General features: G+C 41.7%; 2 protein-coding genes across 5 annotated transcripts in view; one reads left to right on the forward strand and one right to left on the reverse strand.

The window, feature by feature from the left end:
- Nucleotides 1-20037, forward strand: part of pcdh1b (protocadherin 1b) — a 272809-nt gene extending 252772 nt beyond the window's left edge. Inside the window, exon 5 of the mRNA XM_051918522.1 lies at nucleotides 13129-20037. Coding sequence (XP_051774482.1) covers nucleotides 13129-13304 — 176 coding nt within the window. The 3' untranslated portion in view covers nucleotides 13305-20037. The remainder of the gene's footprint in view (nucleotides 1-13128) is intronic.
- Nucleotides 1834-6281, reverse strand: LOC127525735 (uncharacterized PE-PGRS family protein PE_PGRS46-like). Of its 4 annotated transcripts, none has more exons than XM_051918527.1 (2): nucleotides 4476-6281; nucleotides 1834-4340 (listed from the first exon to the last, which is right to left on the reverse strand). In XM_051918527.1, the coding sequence occupies exons 1-2, from the start codon at nucleotides 4747-4749 to the stop codon at nucleotides 3412-3414; spliced, it is 1203 nt and encodes a 400-aa protein (XP_051774487.1). In that variant the 5' UTR covers nucleotides 4750-6281; the 3' UTR covers nucleotides 1834-3411. The 4 variants fall into 4 exon arrangements, with proteins under 4 accessions (XP_051774487.1, XP_051774486.1, XP_051774485.1 ...); XM_051918526.1 differs by having other exon boundaries at nucleotides 4449-6281; XM_051918525.1 differs by having other exon boundaries at nucleotides 4422-6281.
- Nucleotides 20038-21325: the final 1288 nt, after the last annotated feature.

Here is a 21325-nt window from a genome sequence, read left to right on the forward strand (position 1 = left end):
AGTATTTGATTATCCGGGTACTTTTCACCTACTACTTTATGAATACTATGAATTCGGACATAATCCTTGGCTCACATTATAGTATAGTGTAGAAGTAGGCATATTTGGATGCTGCTACAGTCTTTTCTTTCAAAAACATAAAAAAAAAAAATCTTACTGACCCTAAACTTTTGAATAGTAATGTATATGTAGAATATATATACTGTGTGTATGTATATATATATATATATATTCACTAGTGGTCTTACTTTTGGTCCCCACTGTACGGAAATGTTGTATTTTGTGGAAATATCTTTATAATAACAAATATCTTTGTTGTGGAAATATCTTTGAAGAGAGAACCAAACTGTCAAAGCTTTTCAAAAGTTTCAACACAACTATTGTCTGCCTATTCAGGTGCTGAATGCGTGTGGTCGCACACAACACCTTTACACAATGTGGCTAATTGTGTAGATGGGAACACTTTTCTGTCACTCACAAAGAAGCGCTTTGTTCTCTGAGGAACAAAAAGTTTTTTCATTGTTTAACAATCCTGTCGATGACAGATGTTGACACTTGCTGCTCGCCTCTTTGTCTGACACAAAACCTGTAGATGCAACTTTTCATTGAGGTCAGATGGTCTAACCCAAGCCTTCCACAAAATGAATCTAGCAATCCAATGTCATGAAATGACATAATCTGTATTTGATGTTTTTTGATGCACACAAATTTTACATTCTCTCACAATTGGAAGTAATCACCCTGGACGTGACTGCCTGCATTGAAATTCAACTCCGCCTGCCCTCCTCTTCCTTTAACATCCATTAGTCACCCCAAGGGAGTCTGACCTTCTCTTGCGGGTCAGGTAACCAGAGGGCCACAGAGATAGGGGAAGGGATCACCTGCCTGGCTGTGTGCTCCAGCAGGCAGGTGTATAGCAGAGGTTTGAAGATACCTAAGCTTAATCTAATCTCTCATCTCCTAATGAGTCATCCAGTCTGCTCTCATAGTGTGGGGCCTTTTGTGAAGCCGGGCCTAATTACCTCTCGCCCAGTTAGCAGCAAACAAGGGTCTGCGCTTCAGAAGGAACCTGATCGGGGAGAGAATACCCGCCTCTCAGTTTAGCCGCTCTGGAATCCCGTTTCCCTGGTGCCGCACTCCATCCTTCCTTGATAGCAGAACATAGAGGACTCTATTGTTCCCGTAAAGGCAAGATAGACGTGTTTGATCCAATAATGCAGTAAATCTGAAAAAGGACACCGCATTCCCGCCTTTGGACCTATTCTTTCTTAATCTTTTGAAACCTGCAAAGGTAGCTTACTTTAACAGTGAGACCTTTCCAAAATAAATAGCTGGAAATCATGTGCTATCACATTCGTTGGTCTAAAAGGCTTCTTTATTTGTTGAGAACAGCCTCTATCATCATACTTTACTGTAATACTGTAGAAAACATATTGTTCACATTCAGTGTAAAAAATTGCTGTAAAAAAATGGCCAGATTCTGACAGTAGTTTTCCATTTAACAGTAATGTGCTATAGAAAACAATGCATTCTGGGCAATATTTTTCACAGTAAGCAACTGCTATTAATTTACAGCCCATTATCAATAGTAATCTAAATTTATGTATTATGGTTTTGTACTGTATTACGCAATGCATAGTGAGCTGGTGCATTTTTTAAGTAATAGCACAATGGCGCTGAACGGGTGTTTCACGGGTGTTTGAGAACGAGCTTCCTATTCCTGTTCGGATTGCTGGCGACTCTGCTGCCACTATTTTACTGTTACTTTACAGAGAAATTATTTACAGTGTTGGATATAATTTGAAGAGATTTGTGCAAATTGGGCAGACTGTCACGATCACTGTCTGTTCCTGTCAGTTCCTGGACTCCACTTCCCATAATCCTCCCTTCCAATCACATGCACCAATCACCAATTGCCACACACACCTGCAGATCATTACCTGGACTATTTAAGACACACACACACACACACCCTTTGCGAAGTCTTGATTTGCCCCGGTGATCAACTCTGAGCGTTTTCTTGTGGACTGTTTACCCTGTTACCGTTGGATTGTTTATTCGTTGTGATTCTCTGCTGCCTGCCCTGAACCTTGCCTGTGTACTGGACTGTGATTGTTTGCTGCCTGCCCTGATCTCCGCCTGTGACCCGATACAGTTTGTCTGCTGCCTGCCTCGACCATTGCCTGTCCCTGTTTGTGTCTCTGCCTTTGCCCTGTCTACTCTGTAAGTACTTTTAATAAACAAGCTGCAAATGGATCCTCACGCATTCGACCCATCATTACAGAAGACTTCGCCATCAAACGATCCAGCAGCTTCTACGAGCGCTTCCAGCCTTAGCATGGACCCAGCAATACGTCTCGTCCGCCTTCGGCAAGGTAATTGTACACTCGAGGACCACATTCAGAAGTTTTTAGACATTGCCTATTTCTCTGACCTGCCTGACTGTGCCCTCATTGACTTCTTTGGCTATGGATTAAACGAACCATTGAAGGACTACTTACTTATTAATGGTCCCCGAGGGTCGTTTGTGGAATTTCTGGACTTTGCCCTGCTTACTGTTGGTTCACTTTTTACTGTGGGTGTCGCGGAGGAACGCGACACCTCGTCCCCCCATGTAATGGCTGCCTCTAAAGAGAGCCTGCACAAAATGGCGGCCACAACATCATCACATCATGTCTCCGCTGATCTTCCAGAGCCAAGTCAAGTCTCCGTTGATCCTCTAGAATTACATCACGTCTCTGGATCTGTTTGGGAGCGGAGTGGGTTGCGTTCCAGTGTGGCTGATCCAGCGCTGACTTCAGTACGAGCGGCTGGCATTCCTAAGCCTCCGCCGGCCGCTTCACACTCAAGCTCGCCGGTTGCCACGCACTCAAGCTCGCCGGTTGCCACGCACTCAAGCTCGCCGGTTGCCACGCACTCAAGCTCGCCGGTTGCCACGCACTCAAGCTCGCCGGTTGCCACGCACTCAAGCTCGCCGGTTGCCACGCACTCAAGCTCGCCGGTTGCCACGCACTCAAGCTCGCCGGTTGCCACGCACTCAAGCTCGCCGGTTGCCACGCACTCAAGCTCGCCGGTTGCCACGCACTCAAGCTCGCCGGTTGCCACGCACTCAAGCTCGCCGGTTGCCACGCACTCAAGCTCGCCGGTTGCCACGCACTCAAATTCTCTGGATGCTATGGACAAGATGGCCGCTTTGCCAGTGCCCACGGGCAAGATGGCCGCCCCGCCAGTGTCTGGGAACATAGGGGTCGTTCCAGCCAGTGAGTCCACTCCAGAACCAGCTCCAGTCCGCGAGTCCGCTCCAACCCGTGAGCCCGCTGCAGCGCCCTCAGAGGAGGTAGGCATAGAGCCACCGCCTCAACCATGTAAACGGAGGAGGAGGAGGAGGAGGAAGAAGGCTTCCTCCATCCCTCAAGGCCCGGAGGCCTTCCCAGAGCCCGCTGTAGGCCCGGAGGCCTTCCCAGAGCCCGCTGTAGGCCCGGAGGCCTTCCCAGAGCCCGCTGTAGGCCCGGAGGCCTTCCCAGAGCCCGCTGTAGGCCCGGAGGCCTTCCCAGAGCCCGCTGTAGGCCCGGAGGCCTTCCCAGAGCCCGCTGTAGGCCCGGAGGCCTTCCCAGAGCCCGCTGTAGGCCCGGAGGCCTTCCCAGAGCCCGCTGTAGGCCCGGAGGCCTTCCCAGAGCCCGCTGTAGGCCCGGAGGCCTTCCCAGAGCCCGCTGTAGGCCCGGAGGCCGTCCCAGAGCCCGTTGTAAGCCCGGAGGCCGTCCCAGAGCAGTCCGCTGCCGTCCCAGAGCAGTCCGCTGCCGTCCCAGAGCAGTCCGCTGCCGTCCCAGAGCAGTCCGCTGCCGTCCCAGAGCAGTCCGCTGCCGTCCCAGAGCAGCCCGCTCTTCCTGATACGGCCACGGAGGCCGTCGCCGAGCTCCTCGCCCTGCCGGCGCCACCCGAGCTCCTCGCCCTGCCGGCGCCACCCGAGCTCCTCGCCCTGCCGGCGCCACCCGAGCTCCTCGCCCTGCCGGCGCCACCCGAGCTCCTCGCCCTGCCGGCGCCACCCGAGCTCCTCGCCCTGCCGGCGCCACCCGAGCTCCTCGCCCTGCCGGCGCCACCCGAGCTCCTTACCCACGAAACCGCCACGGCCTCCGTTGAATTCCCCAAGAACTTTTTGGGGGGGGGCCATATACCTGAGGGTGGGGAGCTTGTGGGTGGGGACCCTGCACGGCCGCGATCATCAGCGGCCTCCGAATTGCTTGAGCTTGCGGGTGGGGACCTTACACGCCCACGGTCTTCAACCGCCTGTGAACTGCTGTGGCCGGCTACGGACCCTGACCTGCCGTGGGCGCCCAAGCCACCTGACCTACCGTGGCTGCCCGTGGCACCTGACCCGCCGTGGCTGCCCGTGGCACCTGACCCGCCGTGGCTGCCCGTGGCACCTGACCCGCCGTGGCTGCCCGTGGCACCTGACCCGCCGTGGCTGCCCGTGGCACCTGACCCGCCGTGGCTGCCCGTGGCACCTGACCCGCCGTGGCTGCCCGTGGCACCTGACCCGCCGTGGCTGCCCGTGGCACCTGACCCGCCGTGGCTGCCCGAGTTCCTGGACCTGCATTGGAGACCCCGTTCCCGTCTGCCAGCAGGTCTCCAATGTACCCACCCCCCCTCCCTATCTGTGCCATTTACGCCGCGAGGACGCGCCTTCCGGAAGGGGGGCGTTATGTCACGATCACTGTCTGTTCCTGTCAGTTCCTGGACTCCACTTCCCATAATCCTCCCTTCCAATCACATGCACCAATCACCAATTGCCACACACACCTGCAGATCATTACCTGGACTATTTAAGACACACACACACACACACCCTTTGCGAAGTCTTGATTTGCCCCGGTGATCAACTCTGAGCGTTTTCTTGTGGACTGTTTACCCTGTTACCGTTGGATTGTTTATTCGTTGTGATTCTCTGCTGCCTGCCCTGAACCTTGCCTGTGTACTGGACTGTGATTGTTTGCTGCCTGCCCTGATCTCCGCCTGTGACCCGATACAGTTTGTCTGCTGCCTGCCTCGACCATTGCCTGTCCCTGTTTGTGTCTCTGCCTTTGCCCTGTCTACTCTGTAAGTACTTTTAATAAACAAGCTGCAAATGGATCCTCACGCATTCGACCCATCATTACACAGACATTATTATTTTAGTTTCTTTTTCTTTTTTCTTTTTTTTTTTTTTTTTTTTTGTTTTTCATCTAATATTTAAATTTTGTTTTAGATTTATCTAATTTAAACAATTAATTACAATAAACTGAAAGCAATTTTCTAATAGTTTTAGTTTTAGTTAATAACAACATTGGGACAGTCACATTTTGATGACATTTCTTGGTCCAACACAACCAAATCTTAACAATACCATATTCTAGCTGTATGTTTTCATGTAATCATGCCAATCAAATTTTGGTCTGAAGTTTTGGAGTAACAATCACACTATCACCCTTATTGACCTCAGCTTGACCCTATGCATTTCCTATATATTCAGTGTAACTTGGTGATTTTTTAAATTCTGTTGGGTGCTTACTTTCCTGGGGTCTCATTAGTGAGGACTGGTTCCCTGTTAATTAGCTGCTATATAAAGATCACACACTCTAATTTTCTATAATAAAAGACTTTAATTACAGTGGAGGTTTCTGGTGGACAGATTGGACAGGGACGTTATACACATTATTTACATGAAAGTGCACAAATATTTGGTATACAATTTTCTGCTCAGACACACATACTTGAAGCACAAAGCACAGGTCTTTTTTTTTTTTTTGCAGGAGATTTACTTTTTATGTTGTGGCCCAAAAGCAAAGGTTTGATTAATCTTTTACATGATTTGATGGCTCTCTTCAGCTTACACAATCTCACAATACTACTTAATATGTAAAGTACATCTGCAGTGGTCTTTTTTTTGCAATTATACAATCAAGGAATTAAAGAGCACATGAAAGCGAATTTGTTTTCAACTTAAAATTGTAAGAAATGCTGTTCTTTTGAACTTTTTATTCATTCATTCAGTCAAAAAAAAAAGAAAAAAAAAAAAGAAAAAATATATGGTTTCCCCATAATATTAATCAACTGTTTCTCACATTGATGATACACTGAAGACTGGAGTAACACATCACAGGAATAAAATACATTTTAAAATGTATTGAAATAGAAAACGGTCACTATAAATTGAAATTATATTTCACAGTACTGCTGTTTTCACTGTATTTTTCAAATAAATGCAGCCTCAGTGAGCATATAAAAGCAACAAATTAAAGCAACAAACCAAGAGCTTTGGCACCAGAGGAAACTTTTCATAGTTCCGCAGGAACTGCACCGCAGGAACTAGAAAAGATTTTAGTTCTAGGAACTCCTTTTGGGGGAACTAGATTGACTATATGCACAGTTATTTCCTGGTTGTCGTTAAGCCAGTTTGGGCATTTCCGGTGAACTGTTAGCTGATCATTCTGTACTTGCTGTACATCGACACAAAACCATCAGTGGTTGTCTTTTTTAATGTTGTATTCATTATCTAATTTGCCAATAAACCAGTTTTATTGATTGCAATAAAGACAAAGCTATTGGGACCGTTTAAGAAATGCTGTGTCTGTAATTAGACATGCACACATTTTTTTTCCAGCACTTCAAATTTTATTTTTAATGTGATGACCACAAACATTATTTATTCATCCTTCTGAGACTGTCCCCATTTGTAAAACCGAACGATTCAAAATGTAGGAAATCCAACATTTGATAGAAAACACTTATTTAATTAAAGCTGCAAGCAGCGATGAAAGGGCCCTCGTACCCGGGGCCACCACCACCCGTTGGCCATAGGAAAACAGTGAATAGTGGGTGACATGCATGTAAGCAAGTAAATACAGTTGAAATATGGCAAAGTCATTTCGACGTGCCACACTTCCTGCTGCCAACATGTGGCACTTTGACTATTACTGAATATTGCCATTTAGATGTCTTCAAGCTAAGACAATTATCAATCATGTGAAGTCTGGAGCAGATCGGACATTGTTTGCCTGAGTTACAACAACTTCCTTTTCCGTGGCATTAATTGCATACTTTAGCACTCAGCCAAGTATTGCATGATTTAACCTGTTTCTAGTATGTTTGGTATTTCATGGCATATTTAAATGTGTTTCTGGGAGTGAATTATTGTGCAAAGCATTCCATTTCCTGTTGTCAGCAGGTGGCGCTATGACTAGCTGAAAATTGGCATAGAGATGTCTTCAGGCCAGGACTCTTATCAAACTTGTGAAGTTTGGGGCAGATCGGACACCACAGACACGCCCTCCAACAATTTAACATTGCTAAGGCCTTAAGATTAGACTGACCAAATATTGTTGATCTGATTAAATCTCTGTGAGGAGTTAATCACAGTTTAAAACATGTCATTTCCTGGTGCCCGCAGGTGGTGCTATGACTGTAACTGAATATTGCATTGTAGATGTCTTGAGGTCAGGACTCTAATGAATCATGTGAAGTTTGGGGCAGATCGGACATTGTATGCCCTAGTTACAACAAATTCCTGTTTCATGACTAAACATCGAACTTTGTCAGGCCGCCACGGACACACCCTTCAGTAAAAAGTCAAGATCTTCGCAATTTAATGTCACAAAGGCCTTTAGATTAGACTGACCAAATATGACCTTGATCTGATTAAAGCTCTAGGAGGAGTTTGTTAAAGTACAACGTCTGGAAATGGCAAAAACTACAAAAAAATTTGCAGAGAAAAACTTCCTGTTGGGGTTTCAGTTTTTGCACCCTTTACCTACCTTTTTTGTAGGTATTAGGCTGTTACATTTGTCTACCGAATTTCATACCTGTACGTGAAACATAGCGTGAATGGCGCTTAATTGAAATTTTGTAGGTGGCGCTATCGAGCTATTTTGCCACACCTAATTCTGAAACCCATTTCAGACATAAATTTTCACCACTTCTGACACGTGCAAAGTTTCATGAGTTTTTGAGCATGTTTAGGCCCTCAAAAATGCGATTCATTTCGGAGAAGGAGAAGAATTGACTAAGCAATTATAATAGGGTCCTCACACCATCGGTGCTTGGGCCCTGAAAATAAAAAAGGGACATTAATTACCATTATATCCAGCAGATGGCGGCAGAGGAGCATTTATTTGCGTATATATCAGCCATTTCCTGTAATAGTTTCTTCCACTTAGTTTCGCTTTTTAATAAGTATTAAACATTATAAAATAACTAGGTTTAAAAATACATTTTGTTGAAGTATGAAGTACTCACAAAATCTCATGAAAAACAATAACTTTTCTTGTGAATGAATTACACAGAAAGTGAGCATCGCACTTTCCCTTTGTAATCACAGCAGCTGTCAGTCAGTGCACCCCAAGATCAATGATTTTGGCACACTTGTGAAAACTCACATTTTATTCAATGAATCTAGCTAAAGCGCACAATAAATATTTAATTTTTGATGCTTTTTTTTCACACAAAAGTGTGAAAACTGATGGTCTAATTGAATTTAGCCGAGGAGGAACACTAAGGTACGTCTTTATTTCTTTATTTTTTTTATGTTGTCTTATGTTTGAATAACTAAATTAACACTATGCCTGAATATTTAAGAGACTATATTCTGATTATAAGCTACACTATTGATGCTCAACACACCAGCAAGTGACATTTCACCGGAAGTTTTCGAGCTGGCTTATATTATTGCGGAAGTTCTAAGGAACACTCCGTGCATATAGTCAGTTAGCTCCTACTCCAGAATAGGGTCTAAACCGGCACTATATACAGCGATAACGGCATATACCTGTTGTCTGTAGGGTTGTGTTCTTTTCTCGGCCTCGATGATATGTAATATTGAAAGTTGTCATAGGAAATTTCGTCTCTTAGCCCCACTTTTTGCTCTTTCAGTCACGTAAATTGTGTTTACATTCCATCTCTGTTATCACGAAACCCACGACACACAACAAACACAGCTCCGATCACGGCATCTTCCATCCACCGTTTTTTAGCGATTGTAAATGCGATGCTTAAAGACGCCACTGTCGGCCGCTTCAGAGTTCCTATTCCCTGTGCAAATGCAACCAGGAACATGACCCGGGGGAGAAATTAGTTCTCTGGGAACTATCCTAGTGGCTAGTTCCTATAAGAGTTCCTAGAACTATTCAGTGCGAAAGCCCCTTATGTGATGTTTTAGTTTACTTTAGCAAGCAAAGATTTATTGATTGGTTTGATAGTTGTGCTCTGGGTAACTTCGGTGCAGGTTAAACCACCTGATTACTCTCCTTTACCTTCAAATGTCAGGTGCTCATTCTTAAATGACTATAATTGCAACTTGCAATATGGATCTATCAAATGGATTACCTGTAAATTTATGGATCTTTGATATGTGCTCAGGCTCATTTGGCATTATAGTGTGCACGGTTCGAATGGGTCAGCATTATGTTTGGCCTGTTTGGCATTTATAACACAAGAGGCCTACTATTAAGCCATGGTGATTGATGCATTAAACGCTATGAACAGATGTGTCTGCTTCTCAACCTTTCTGGACCCTCCTTCCTATCTAGGTGGGTTTGTCTTTTTGATGCTTTATTTTCCTTTTTTATTGTCTTTATTTTCTGAGGGTCCATGGTGGGAAAGCTTGTCCTCAGGGGGCCCTCTGCTGGCTTTTGGGTTACCTATTCATGATATTTCCATCCTCACATCTCTCTTTCTCAGTCAATTTCAATTTTAGACTTCTTTTTGGGCAGGATTGTCTTGCACAGAATAATATTTTTACCAGTGGTCTCACTTTTGGTACCCACTGTACAATATATTGCAAGGCCATATTACAGAAACTGTGTAATTCTCTGAAATGTTTTTATTATTTTATTTTATTTTATTTTATTTTATTTTCCTGCCTCACATATTTCGCTTCTCTCTTTCTTACTCAATTTCAAATTTCACATTGTCAGAATATATATCTTTTATTTTTCATTTTATTATTCTTTCTTTCTTCGGAAGCCATGTTTGTTTGTGTCTGCTTTTGCTGGTCACTTTTTTGGAGAATCTGTCTCTGCTTTGTGTCTCTGATGGTAATGTCTCTCTCTCTCTTTCTCTCTCTCTTTCTTATGTCGTGAAGCTATATGGCATTACCCTCAGTCTCATAAGGCTAATTCATCAGTTACATCTTCTTGGTTCCCTTTCTGTTTTTAAACGGAAAACATCATCAGCCCTGGGAAAAGACACAATTAAAATTCATCTTACGCAAAACACTCCTCCACTCCCACTCCTCTCTCGGCTGCCTCTCTATCGTAAGTGGGGGCAGGGCAATCTTTCTTTGATGCACTTCAAAGCGAAACGCTTGGCAGAGGCCTTGTGATGGAGGCAACGGGGAACGAGGGACGGTGTGCCTCTGTGATCGCGCCAAAACCCTTGCGTGATTCACTTTCTCGTTGAACAAAGACTGATAGCGTTGTCGGGGTGGAATGGGCCATCATTCTCCGAATTCTCAGGCAAATGACCCGAACATCTTCCCCTCGCAGGTTCCCTCAGAAAGCTCGCTGTGATGGATGGTGCTCTGGAAGTTGTGCCTGAGTAGCACTCGAACTCTTGATAGTCTATACAGCACTTATTTCTTAACTGCAAAACCTAAACGCTGCCCACCATTAGTGTCACAAATTTGTCTGTATATTCAGTGGCACCTGTCATTGCAAGTGTGGATCACAGATGACAACTAGTGACGAAGTTGTGGTGCAATATATTTAGTGCTAGACTCACTAAAATTATATGTGGCATTGACTGTAGGAGATTTTAGTACTTCACAGCTTCCGATGCAGTGTGAAACATCTCCTTTAGTGGCGTAAGAGACGTCTTTAAGATATTAGCTCATTTTCTGCCATGCATTCTCCTCTTTGCTCCCGTACAAATTAGGACATGCTGTATTGCCCTGCCACCGCTTGACACCGTCTATGACAGCATGACATAAGGTTGTCATAAGATGACACGGGGTGTGACAGCACGCCATCGGGGTGAAACGGGGGTAGACAGGTTGAGATTGGAGAAGCCGTGAGGACAGGTGTCACTGGCCTGCAGGTGTTGCTAGGTGACAGGTTGCCCTGGTAGCGACAGGTCCTCATGTGTATGTATGGCTGGCTTCTAAGTGACGGGGACATTGACATCAGAGGGCTCAGGGCACTGTCAGGCCTGGAGACAGTTCAGGACCTCTGTTAGCCCTGAGACCTAAAGTGCACTGATAAACACACACACTCACCCTCTGTCCTTCTCTCTTTGCATATTAGGGAATTGCTAGGCAATAGTTCATTCAAACAAGCCCTCTCAAGGGTGTTTCAGATTGTGCTTAATCCTGGGTTTTTGCCTTTTTAAAATCTAGGATAATCTCACTTTTAACCCTGGGTAAAGTAAAGCAGTGTTTCACAATTGTGATTTTAGCGGCTAGCGCTGTCTAGAGCAGTGTTTCCCAACCCTGTTCCTGGAGACATGCCAACAGTACACATTTTGAATGTCTTCCTTATCCGAACCATATATTTCTGGTCTTGGAGTTTCGAGCTGATGAGCTGATGAGTTGAATCAGGTGTGTTTGATTAGGAAGAGTTGGAAAATGTGTACTGTTGGTGTGCCTCCAGGAACAGGGTTGGGAAACACTGGTCTAGAGAAGAGTTAGCACCAAATTCCAACAAAAGGTATATGCAGTGTGAAATGGCACATTGTTTGAATGTTGTTTAGCAACAGACAACTAATCATAAACTTATTAATCATTACATGTTCTTGTGCTTTATACAGAAACCTTTGGATGAAGTTTCTTATGCTCACCAAACCTGCCTGATCAAAATGATCAAAATACAGTAAAAATAGTAATTATTTTACTTATTGCGATTTAAAACAACTTTTTTATTGACCTCATATATATGCAAATTAGTTAACCTGGGGTTTACAAGTGTGCAGTGTGAAATCTTAAAACTACATAACCCAGGATTAATTACTAACCCATGATAAAGTATGAATAATGTAAAAATGGATGGTAGCAGCTATTTGCACTAAGTGCGAATAACACTAAATAGCAATAGATGCTATTTACACTAAGTGCAAATAGCGATAGATGCTGTTTACACTAAGTGCAAATAGCAATAGAGACTATTTACACTAAGTGAAAATAGCATATTTTCTTAGCGATAGATGCTATTTACACTAAGTGCAAATAGCTGTAGATGCTGTTTACACTAAGTGCAAATAGCGATAGATGCTATTTACACTAAGTGAAAATAGCATATTTTCTTAGCGATAGATGCTATTTACACCAAGTGCAAATAGCTGTAGATGCTGTTTACACTAAGTGAAAATAGCAATATATTCTATTTACACTAAGTGACAATAGCATCATTTTCTTAGCAATATGCTATTTACACTAGATGAAAATAGCGATGGATTCTATTTACACCATGTAAAAGTATCAGTTCTTTGCAATAAGAGTAAACAGTAATTATGCTATCTATACTTTATATTGGCAGATACTATTTGCACCTCAGCATTTTTGTACATTAACAGGATGCAATAATATCATAGAGTGTAAATTATTATATTTATTAAAATTATTAAATGGATGCTGCCTTATTGAGAGAATAAAAACCCTCCCTACACCTTCCCCTATAACCCTACCCAATAAACACTTTTAATATTAGTAAACACTTGTTCGCAGTTTTAGAACATTATTTTCATTTGTATTGAAAATAAATGCGAGCTCGGCAAAAGACGGATTCGAACCCGTGTCAAGTGTGTTAAAAGCCAAGTCTGCAAGCCTTACTCTCTACTGCTGTTATTCCAATGCGTCTTTTTAAAACTTGAGTGGCCCAACCAGACATTGGTAGGCGGAGCTAGTGTAAATAGCATTTGCCAACAAGGGACGCTATTTGCACTTAGTGTAAATAGACACACCGAAAATGGATCAAGACAACCCAGATCAATCTATAAACTATACCAACACACATATCTGTACACAAAATGTACAAACACACACCTGACCACTTTCTCTTTCTTTTTTTTTTTTCTTTTTTTCCCCCTGCTCAGATCATTTACCCTAGTGTTTGTATCCATTTCAGGAGATTTCCTAACATATATCCATGCCTTTTTTTTCTTCCCCAGGACTGAATTTGACAGTTGGCCACATGCGGCAGCCTCTTCTCTCTCCCAGCCTTCGTCTCTTTTTGTCTCCCAAGAGCTCCGTCAGTATGAAGAGGCCCGAGGACGCCATCTCATCTTCTCTCAGTCTGTGTCAAGCAGCAATCCTGCGGGGCTCGTCCCTGCTTAATTCAGCTTAGAGGCCCTTTCTCGTCCCCGACGTTCCTGATCGCCTCATTTTTCCGGGTATGCCTCTCAGGGCTGAGGTAATTATTTCCAGAATAATAATAACAGACAGATTAGTGTGTTTAGCAGGCAGATGTATTGCCCTGTTCTCTTGCCTTACTTATATTTGCCTCTGAACTGAGTGACCTATTAGAATGGATTAATTCTGCTGTAAAAAATGAAAGTGCTTAATGACCCCTGTCTCCTGACGGAGAGGTGGGGAACCCGCCTGAGGAGGGTTTCTTCACACATCCCCTGATCTATCAAACTCTACACTGGACACCAGGAGCAGCAGGTGTTAAATTCTTCATTTGTTTCTGTCTTGGTTACAGATGACCTGACTGTATAAAATTACTCAAATGGTGGATGGCCATTAAATTCCACAGGTATACAGTAAATGGAGAGGGTGGGATGAAAATTAAAGAGGAAATTATTTATTAAAAGTTCTGTTATGTAAGGTCTTTTGGAGCATGTGCTGCCTCCTATAATGAAATATTAATTATTTACAAAGTTACAATGCAGCTAATCATTTTTAACTCTGTAAAACCTGACATTAAATTATAGTCAGATTTTTTTTTTTAAATGCAACTGTATATTCTGATAGCTTGTGATCAGCTACACTTTCTCTCTCTCTTATCTCTCCGACAGCAAGTTGATACACAAACCCTCCTTCCCTCACTCTCATTTCATTTGCTTCAGATTGAATATTGATAATTGTTGGTGTTACAGGGCTTGAATTTCAGCGTGGGATTGCACGTATTGTGCATAATTTTACTCAAACTTTGTGCTCACACCCAAAGTGAGCGCACATAAAGCCGCCTCTCAGTACTAAATTGAGTTGTGTTTTTTTGCTGCTTATTGCACTTAAACAGTCAAATATACACAAAATAATGTCAAAATGCCTGTCTTGGCAAGTATTCACGTAAACACAGTTATGTTTTAAGTGAACGTAAACAGTTGATAAAGAAAATACATGTGTAACAGTATAATGGATCCGTGCGTCAGGTCTTGTGACAGCAGTGGTCAAGTGACAGCAGCCTAATTTAACTGCTGCCAAATTATGAGATAATTTTAAAAATATCTATATGGCAGTTTTTCACCATGGTATCGATGACAAAATTGTGGACAGGGAAAATGCTGAGTGACTAGTAACTTTGGAAAACCACGTAGCCACAGTGGCTGGTGAAAAAAGGTAATGTCAAGACCTGCAGCCCTGCGTAAATCATAGTTTCATAAAATGCATATACAGTAAATATCAGTTGTCACTATATCTCTTGATAAAATGTCTTAGTAAGATGATATTTCAACAAATCACAAAAAAAGACATTTTACTTACTAAAAAAGGTATTGACTATCAGTCAAAGGCAGGAGGCATGTACAAGATTGTGTACAATGGGGAGTTTAGTTTAAGTTAGTTTAAGTTTTTATTATGTTGATAATTTCGAGGCCTTAGAAATTGATGTATCAGATATGATACTCTTGGCTTTTAATGTGCATCTTGTAAGAATGTGCATGAGGTATTTATTTTCCAATAGATGTTAATGTTTTCCTTTCTCTCTGTCTCTGTCTGTCTCTCTCTCTCTCTGTCTGAATCTGTATGGATGGAGGGTTTTATCAGTCAACGACACAACATCTAAATCTCTTTCTTTGGAGCGGAGCGGTTTGCAGGGCTCCAATACAATGCAGCACTGGAGATAGCAAGACTTAATTCTCCCAGGATTGTGCTGTCTCCCAGCAATCACAGGGAAACTGGACTAGAAAATTAACTTGTTAAAAGCTCTAGCCATCACTCTCTGAGTCTGATAGACAAATCCATCCAAATACCAATCACCCTCTGAAATGAGAAAATACAGAGAGAATATGGCAGTAGCCCTCAAAAAAGACTCACGAAAGCACACACAAACACACAATGTGCACAAAAAAAAAAAAAAAAAAGAGACATCAGAAGTTCGATCAGATGTGCACACAATGACAGCTCAACAGAGGGCTCTATGAAGTAATCTAAAATTGATATGTAAACATGTGTTTATTTTAAACACTGCCAAAAAAGTCTTAATCAGTATTTCTTTTTTTTTTCCCCAGTTAACATGATCTGTATGCATGCTAAATTTATTTGAGAAGAAATTTACCTGAAAATAAGTTTTGTACCTTACACAATCTTGTCTTTATTCACTAATTATTTATCTTGTTTTATGATTGTTCATATACTTTTTTTGTTTTAGACTGTACACACACACATACATACTTTTTATTTTTTATTTTTATTTTTTTTACAGTGGATGCACACGCCCTTATTAAGCATATTAACTGTAAATAGCTGTTTATGTCAGATTAATCTTTATAATAAAGGTATTTATGAGAGACTGGGAGAGGAAGAGAGCGGGAGCAAGAACTGAGGTGGACACTTTCCAAGTTCATTGCAGTGCTAATCCTGCATTGTGCTACTGAATGGGCATTATCATAAACGTTTGGCAGCCCTGTCTTGCTGTACTCTGGCCAGCTGCGGGCCTCTCCAGCTCTCATTGTTCAGGATAACTAGTTGAGTGTGAACCGTATATTGAAAATTCCCCACATCGGATTCATTAAAGTATTGCCTCAACCTTAAGCCCCCTAACTGGAGTCAGGGGCAGGCGGGCGGTTAGGGTCGAGGCCTTCAAACAATGACATGCTAAGCTGACATGTGGCTGAAGCCAAAGGGAGAAGATTGTTCAGGTTTCTGAATTCTTTGTGTGCTTCCAAATTTCTTTGTTGACTCACAATCCTCACACTGCTTTGATAACCAATCAGGCATTACATGCAATATGATGCAACTGCAAAAAAAAAAAAAAAAAAAAAAAAAAAAACTCATTGGTTGGCCATATTACAGGTGATTTTTGTAATCCTTATTTGTGATGGGACTACTGCATGATGGTTTCAGCTTGGAGGGTGGAAGATTAGTTCTCAAATTGAGAAGGATTTCAAATCCGGTTCCCTTTCACACATTCAAATCTGCCATGTTGACTATACGCATAAGAAACCAATGATACTTAGTCTATAATCAGAATATAGTCTATTAAATAGTCAGGCCTGGCAATAATTATTTGTTCAAATGTAAAATCGTTGTGAGGGGACAACAGCTGAGAACTGTTGCATCCCTCAGTATTGTTCCTATTGAGTATTGCTCCTCAAAAATATATGAAAAGAAAACCTAATCATAACTCACCATACCCGTGTGTGTAGCCAGGTTAAGTAAAAATACAATGTGTGCAATATAGTGCATATATTTATCAAAACGCTTCTCTAGAGTTCATTTTTCTAGCTGACTAACAAGTTTATGGACATTAAATGGCTTTTCTGAGGTAAATGTAATGTTATGTTACATATTGTTTACTAGCTGTTTTTATTGACATCTTTCCACGGTTGAAACACTGATTGAGCGATTACATGAGACATGATACATTTCAGTAAGTCATTCTGTATCTTTCAACATACTTTCTGATGTTCATTCTTGTTTATTCTGTGCTGTAACTAGTAGTAAAGAGGAACAGATGATCAGTTCATGTGTGCTCTGTCTGACAGCGATCTGTCATGCCAAATTAAAGGGTTAGTTCACCCAAAAAATATTTTTTTTGTCATTAATTACTCACCCTCATGTCGTTCCAAACCCATAAGACCTTCATTCATCTTCGGAACACAAATTAAGATATTTTTATGAAATCCAAGAGGTTTCCGATCCCCAATAGAAAGCAACGTAATTACCACATTCAAGGTCTAGAAAGGTAGTAAAGACATTGTTAAAATAGTCAACGTGACAACAGGGGTTCAACCTTAATGTTATGAAGCGAGAGAATACTTTATTCAACAATTTCTTCTCCTCCCTATCATTCTCCTATGCTGTTTACGTGCAGCCCTTCCAGATTCTACACCAGAATGCCGGCTCATTATTGTCCGGCTTCTGCGTCAGCCAATACTGCATCAACGTTCTGACGTAGAACCTGAAAGCGCTGCTCTGTGTCTACAAAGTAAACAGCGTTGTTGAAAAAAACAATGTTTTTACCATGCCTCAGAGACAACACTATTTTGTCAAGTGGCTAATGCAGCATAATCAGATATAGCTTTATTTTTAGTAACCGTAATACAGCATTTTCTCTGTCATACAATGTTTAAAAATTAATTGCATGCCATTTAGCAAACAAGCTATCCAGCATTTTATTGCAGTGTGCAACAACTGTCTCATAGCAGCCGCCGAGTGAACGCACAAAGTAACGTTATAATGTTTCATACGTTATATCATTTTCAACACATTCAAATGTATCTAATATGATAAAGAGTGTGTTACCCCACACAAGTCCCATCGGATTCTTTTCTGCTGTGAGGTAAAGACGGCAACTCCCATGATTCCACGTGTAACGGACGTAGGCTGGTAAGAGCTGTACGTGTAAACCTCAGTCCCCTGATCTCAAGAGGCACTCTAGCGACTGACACTAGAGACTGTGGTCTTTATCCTCCTTGTTAGAGTGCCTGACTCCCATGCCAGGGGAGCTGGGTTCGACTCCCGCTTAGAGCAGGTGATTCGAACAGGAGGGGTTACAATGGTGCCGTGACCCAGATGGGCGGGTGAGTGTAACGGATGTAGGCCAGTAAGAGCTGTGCATGTACACCTCACTCCCCTGATCTCAAGAGGCACTCTAGCGACTGACACTAGAGACTGCGGTCTTTAGCCTCCTTGTTAGAGCGCCCGACTCCCATACCGGGGGACCCGGGTTCGAGTCTCGCTTAGAGCGGGTGGTTTAAACAGGAGGGGTTACACACGCTCAGTCTTGGCGTTATCAAGCTATGACTTTGTTTTGAATAGGCGACGTCTAGTGGTGAAAAACTACATATTGTGCCTTTAATGCTTTTTCTGTTTTTATGTTTCTGAATGCCAAATATGTATAAGCTACATTTTTGCACAAATTGACAATTATATAAGTGTTTGAACTTGAGATAATATAATTTTGTTGTAGGATTTGTACTTAGAACTGTGGCCGAGGAGAGCAAAATAAGGTCAGCAGTGTCGTAATGTTTCTGGTGAAGAAAAATAGACTTCCAAATGTAATTTCCTATACACTCTGCCTCAGAGGAATGAACGAATGTTGTTTCATTGGACAGTAACTCCTTTTGTTTTGCTCCAAGTAGGGCAAGATAAAATACTGTGAACAAACATAAATAAAAAAACAGCATTCTCTCTTTCTTTATCACACTCTCTGTTTCTGCTCCAGTGGAGGCATGTACCCGCAATATGAATCCTTTTATCACAATTTAGTGTCTGCTGGGGTGTAATGAAAATTACAGTGGTGCACGGCCTAGATGCTCCATTACTTCGAGCCAGTGGGATGGATTCCAAACCCAGACATATTTTAGTCATGTGAGGGGAACTGCATATTGATTTCAGGGTTAAACCAGTAGAGCTCAGACTAGTTGTTCGGCCAGCATGAGAGAGTCCCCTTCATCATCCATCCCATCCTGCTGGTCCAGAGGGAGATGAGAGGAAAAAATGAGCGGGAAGGAGGAGGCGGGGAAGGGGATGGAGGAGTAGTTTTCCACCCTAATCTGTTTACTTTGCAATTTGTGTTTTCGGAGTGCGGCCATTCATTCTGCTTAGCGTGACACATCTCGTGCATGAGATACATTGCCTGGAGGAAGAGTGGGAAGAGAGAGAGAAAAACCATTAGACTCAGCTGTGATTATTGTGCATTAATGAAAGCTCAGAGTCACTCATGCAAGAGCAGAGAGATGCATGATGTTATATTGATCTACTGTGGCTGGGATTTCAAAATAAATGAGTTCCCCTCTATACAGTAGCGTACAATCTTCTTGACACTCTTAAGAACTAACTAAGCCTCACATTGACTGTTTTCCCAAGAGGGAATCATTGATCATTGCACTGTTCTCCCTTGTTGCGGTGTTAGTTGGCTGCTGTCAAAATACATGTTAAGAACCAATGCACAAATGGAATATATCTGTGTTCTTATATTCCCCTGGTTTCTATTAAAATCCTGGCACCACCACTCACAGTTCTCTGGGATTTCAGTTCATAACAATGCTGTTACCACCCTGCTTCAGCGATAATGGCTGTACCCTTGAGCAAGACCTGGTAAATCTTTGTGTCGAGCAGAAATGTTATGCTGTTCGTTTACACATGCATGCATGTTCAGATTGCAGTTTGAAATCACATTATATATATATTTTTTTCTTTAAAGGTTATTTGTCTTTTCTCCAATAATGAAATAATTCCATCCCACCACTATAACTGTAAGCAAGCCGTTTATTGGTTGATTTCCCTGAGTTTAAACTGGTAATTTAATATGACTTTTTATTTGATTTAATTATTATTATTATTATAAACGTATAAATGATGAGACTGGCATTTATTTTTGTTTGCTACAAGAAAAAGAAAAAAAAATTGAAAATATATCAAGGCCTTTATAATAAGCTACTTAAATTTAGATGTGCTGGTCATTTCACTGATGCAGTTGTAAGAAACTTCTGCCTTTTCCTGTCAACCTGAAAGTGACTTTTAGTATGCAGAATCACTGTGTACCAGTTTAGGTAAGACGTGCAGCAGAATTTTAATCAATTAATCTCCCAAACCGAGGATCACAGAAAGCATAGGTGCTGGTAAGAATGAAAGGAAGAAGAGGGGAAGAAATTATACTGAGGACAAAGTATGCTGGTAACACTTTAGAATACTATCCTGCCATTAATGAATAACTACACGGGAACAAATGAATGATGCACTATTAACATTATTAACTAGCAAGAAACTCAGATTAACAAATTAGTAATAGTGCTCAGTTTAAAGGGTTAGTTCACCCCACAATGAAAATTCTGTCATTAATTACTCACCCTCATGTTGTTCCAAACCCATAAGACTTTCATTCATCTTCAGAACACAAATGAAGATCTTTTTGATGAAATCTGAGATGTCTGTCCCTCCATTGACTGCCTTTTCAACTTTGACGCTTCAAAGTGTTCATAAAGAGATCTTAAAAGTAATCCATATGAATCAAGCGATTTAGTCCAAAATTTCTGAAGAAGAGACTCGATCACTTTTCATGAGCATATTTAATTTTGGCTTTAACTCACATATAAACCTTGATGAGCGAACATAAACAGATGCTCAGCCGAACCTGAATGATGCACGAGAACAAACCTCTTCCGGAAGCTTAAATGTGCTGTGTAACCAATGAGGTTCATGAGCTTCCGGAAGAGGTTTGTTCTCATGCGTCATTCACGTTCGGTTGAGCATCAGTTTAATGGAAGTCTTACGGGTTTGGAACGACATGAGGGTGAGTAATTAACAACAGAATTTTTATTTTGGGATGAACTAACACTTTAATGTGGTAGTTCACTATTAGCTAATCAGTAACTACTATTTTTTCATACCTCCCAGAGAACTATGAACTACTATATACAGGTTCATAATTAATGTGAATAATACATAATGTATAATTAATTCTAAATTGAAGATCATGGTAACCCACTAGTAATGATTCAAGTATTACCAAATCCTTCAGAAGGAATTACTAATTATTTGGATCTGTATTCTAAGGTGAAAAGCATGATAACTCCCTAATATTGACTGAAGTCATTGTAAGCTTTGGAGGTTTTTGTAAGGTTTTGATAATGATTTGATAATCCTTATAAAGGGATTACTAATTATTTTCTAAAGTAAAGATCATGGTAACCTCTAGTAATAACTCAAGTGTTACCAAATTATTACCCAAAACCTTACAAAACCCTCCAAAGCGTACAATGATTTCAGTCATTACTAGCATTAGATAGCATGTTTTTCACTTTCGAATACTGATCCAAATAATTAGTCATTCCTTCTCAAGGATTTGGTAATACTTGAGTCATTACTAGTGGGTTACCATTACCTTTACTTTAGAATTAACTATATATTATGCATTATTCATATTAATCATGAACCTGTATAATAGTTCTTAGTAGTCCTCTGGGAGGTATGAAAAAA

This window comes from Ctenopharyngodon idella, chromosome 14 (genome assembly GCF_019924925.1).
Source record: "Ctenopharyngodon idella isolate HZGC_01 chromosome 14, HZGC01, whole genome shotgun sequence".
Lineage (NCBI taxonomy): Eukaryota > Metazoa > Chordata > Actinopteri > Cypriniformes > Xenocyprididae > Ctenopharyngodon > Ctenopharyngodon idella.

Excerpts from the sequence above, each read along its gene's own strand:
- LOC127525735 (XM_051918524.1), bottom strand. The coding sequence starts at position 4,749 with ATGGGAAGTGGAGTCCAGGAACTGACAGGAACAGACAGTGATCGTGAC. Across the intron at positions 4,341-4,394 it reads GGGCAGCCACGGCGGGTCAG|GTGGCTTGGGCGCCCACGGC; the intron begins GTGCCACGGGCA and ends ACGGTAGGTCAG.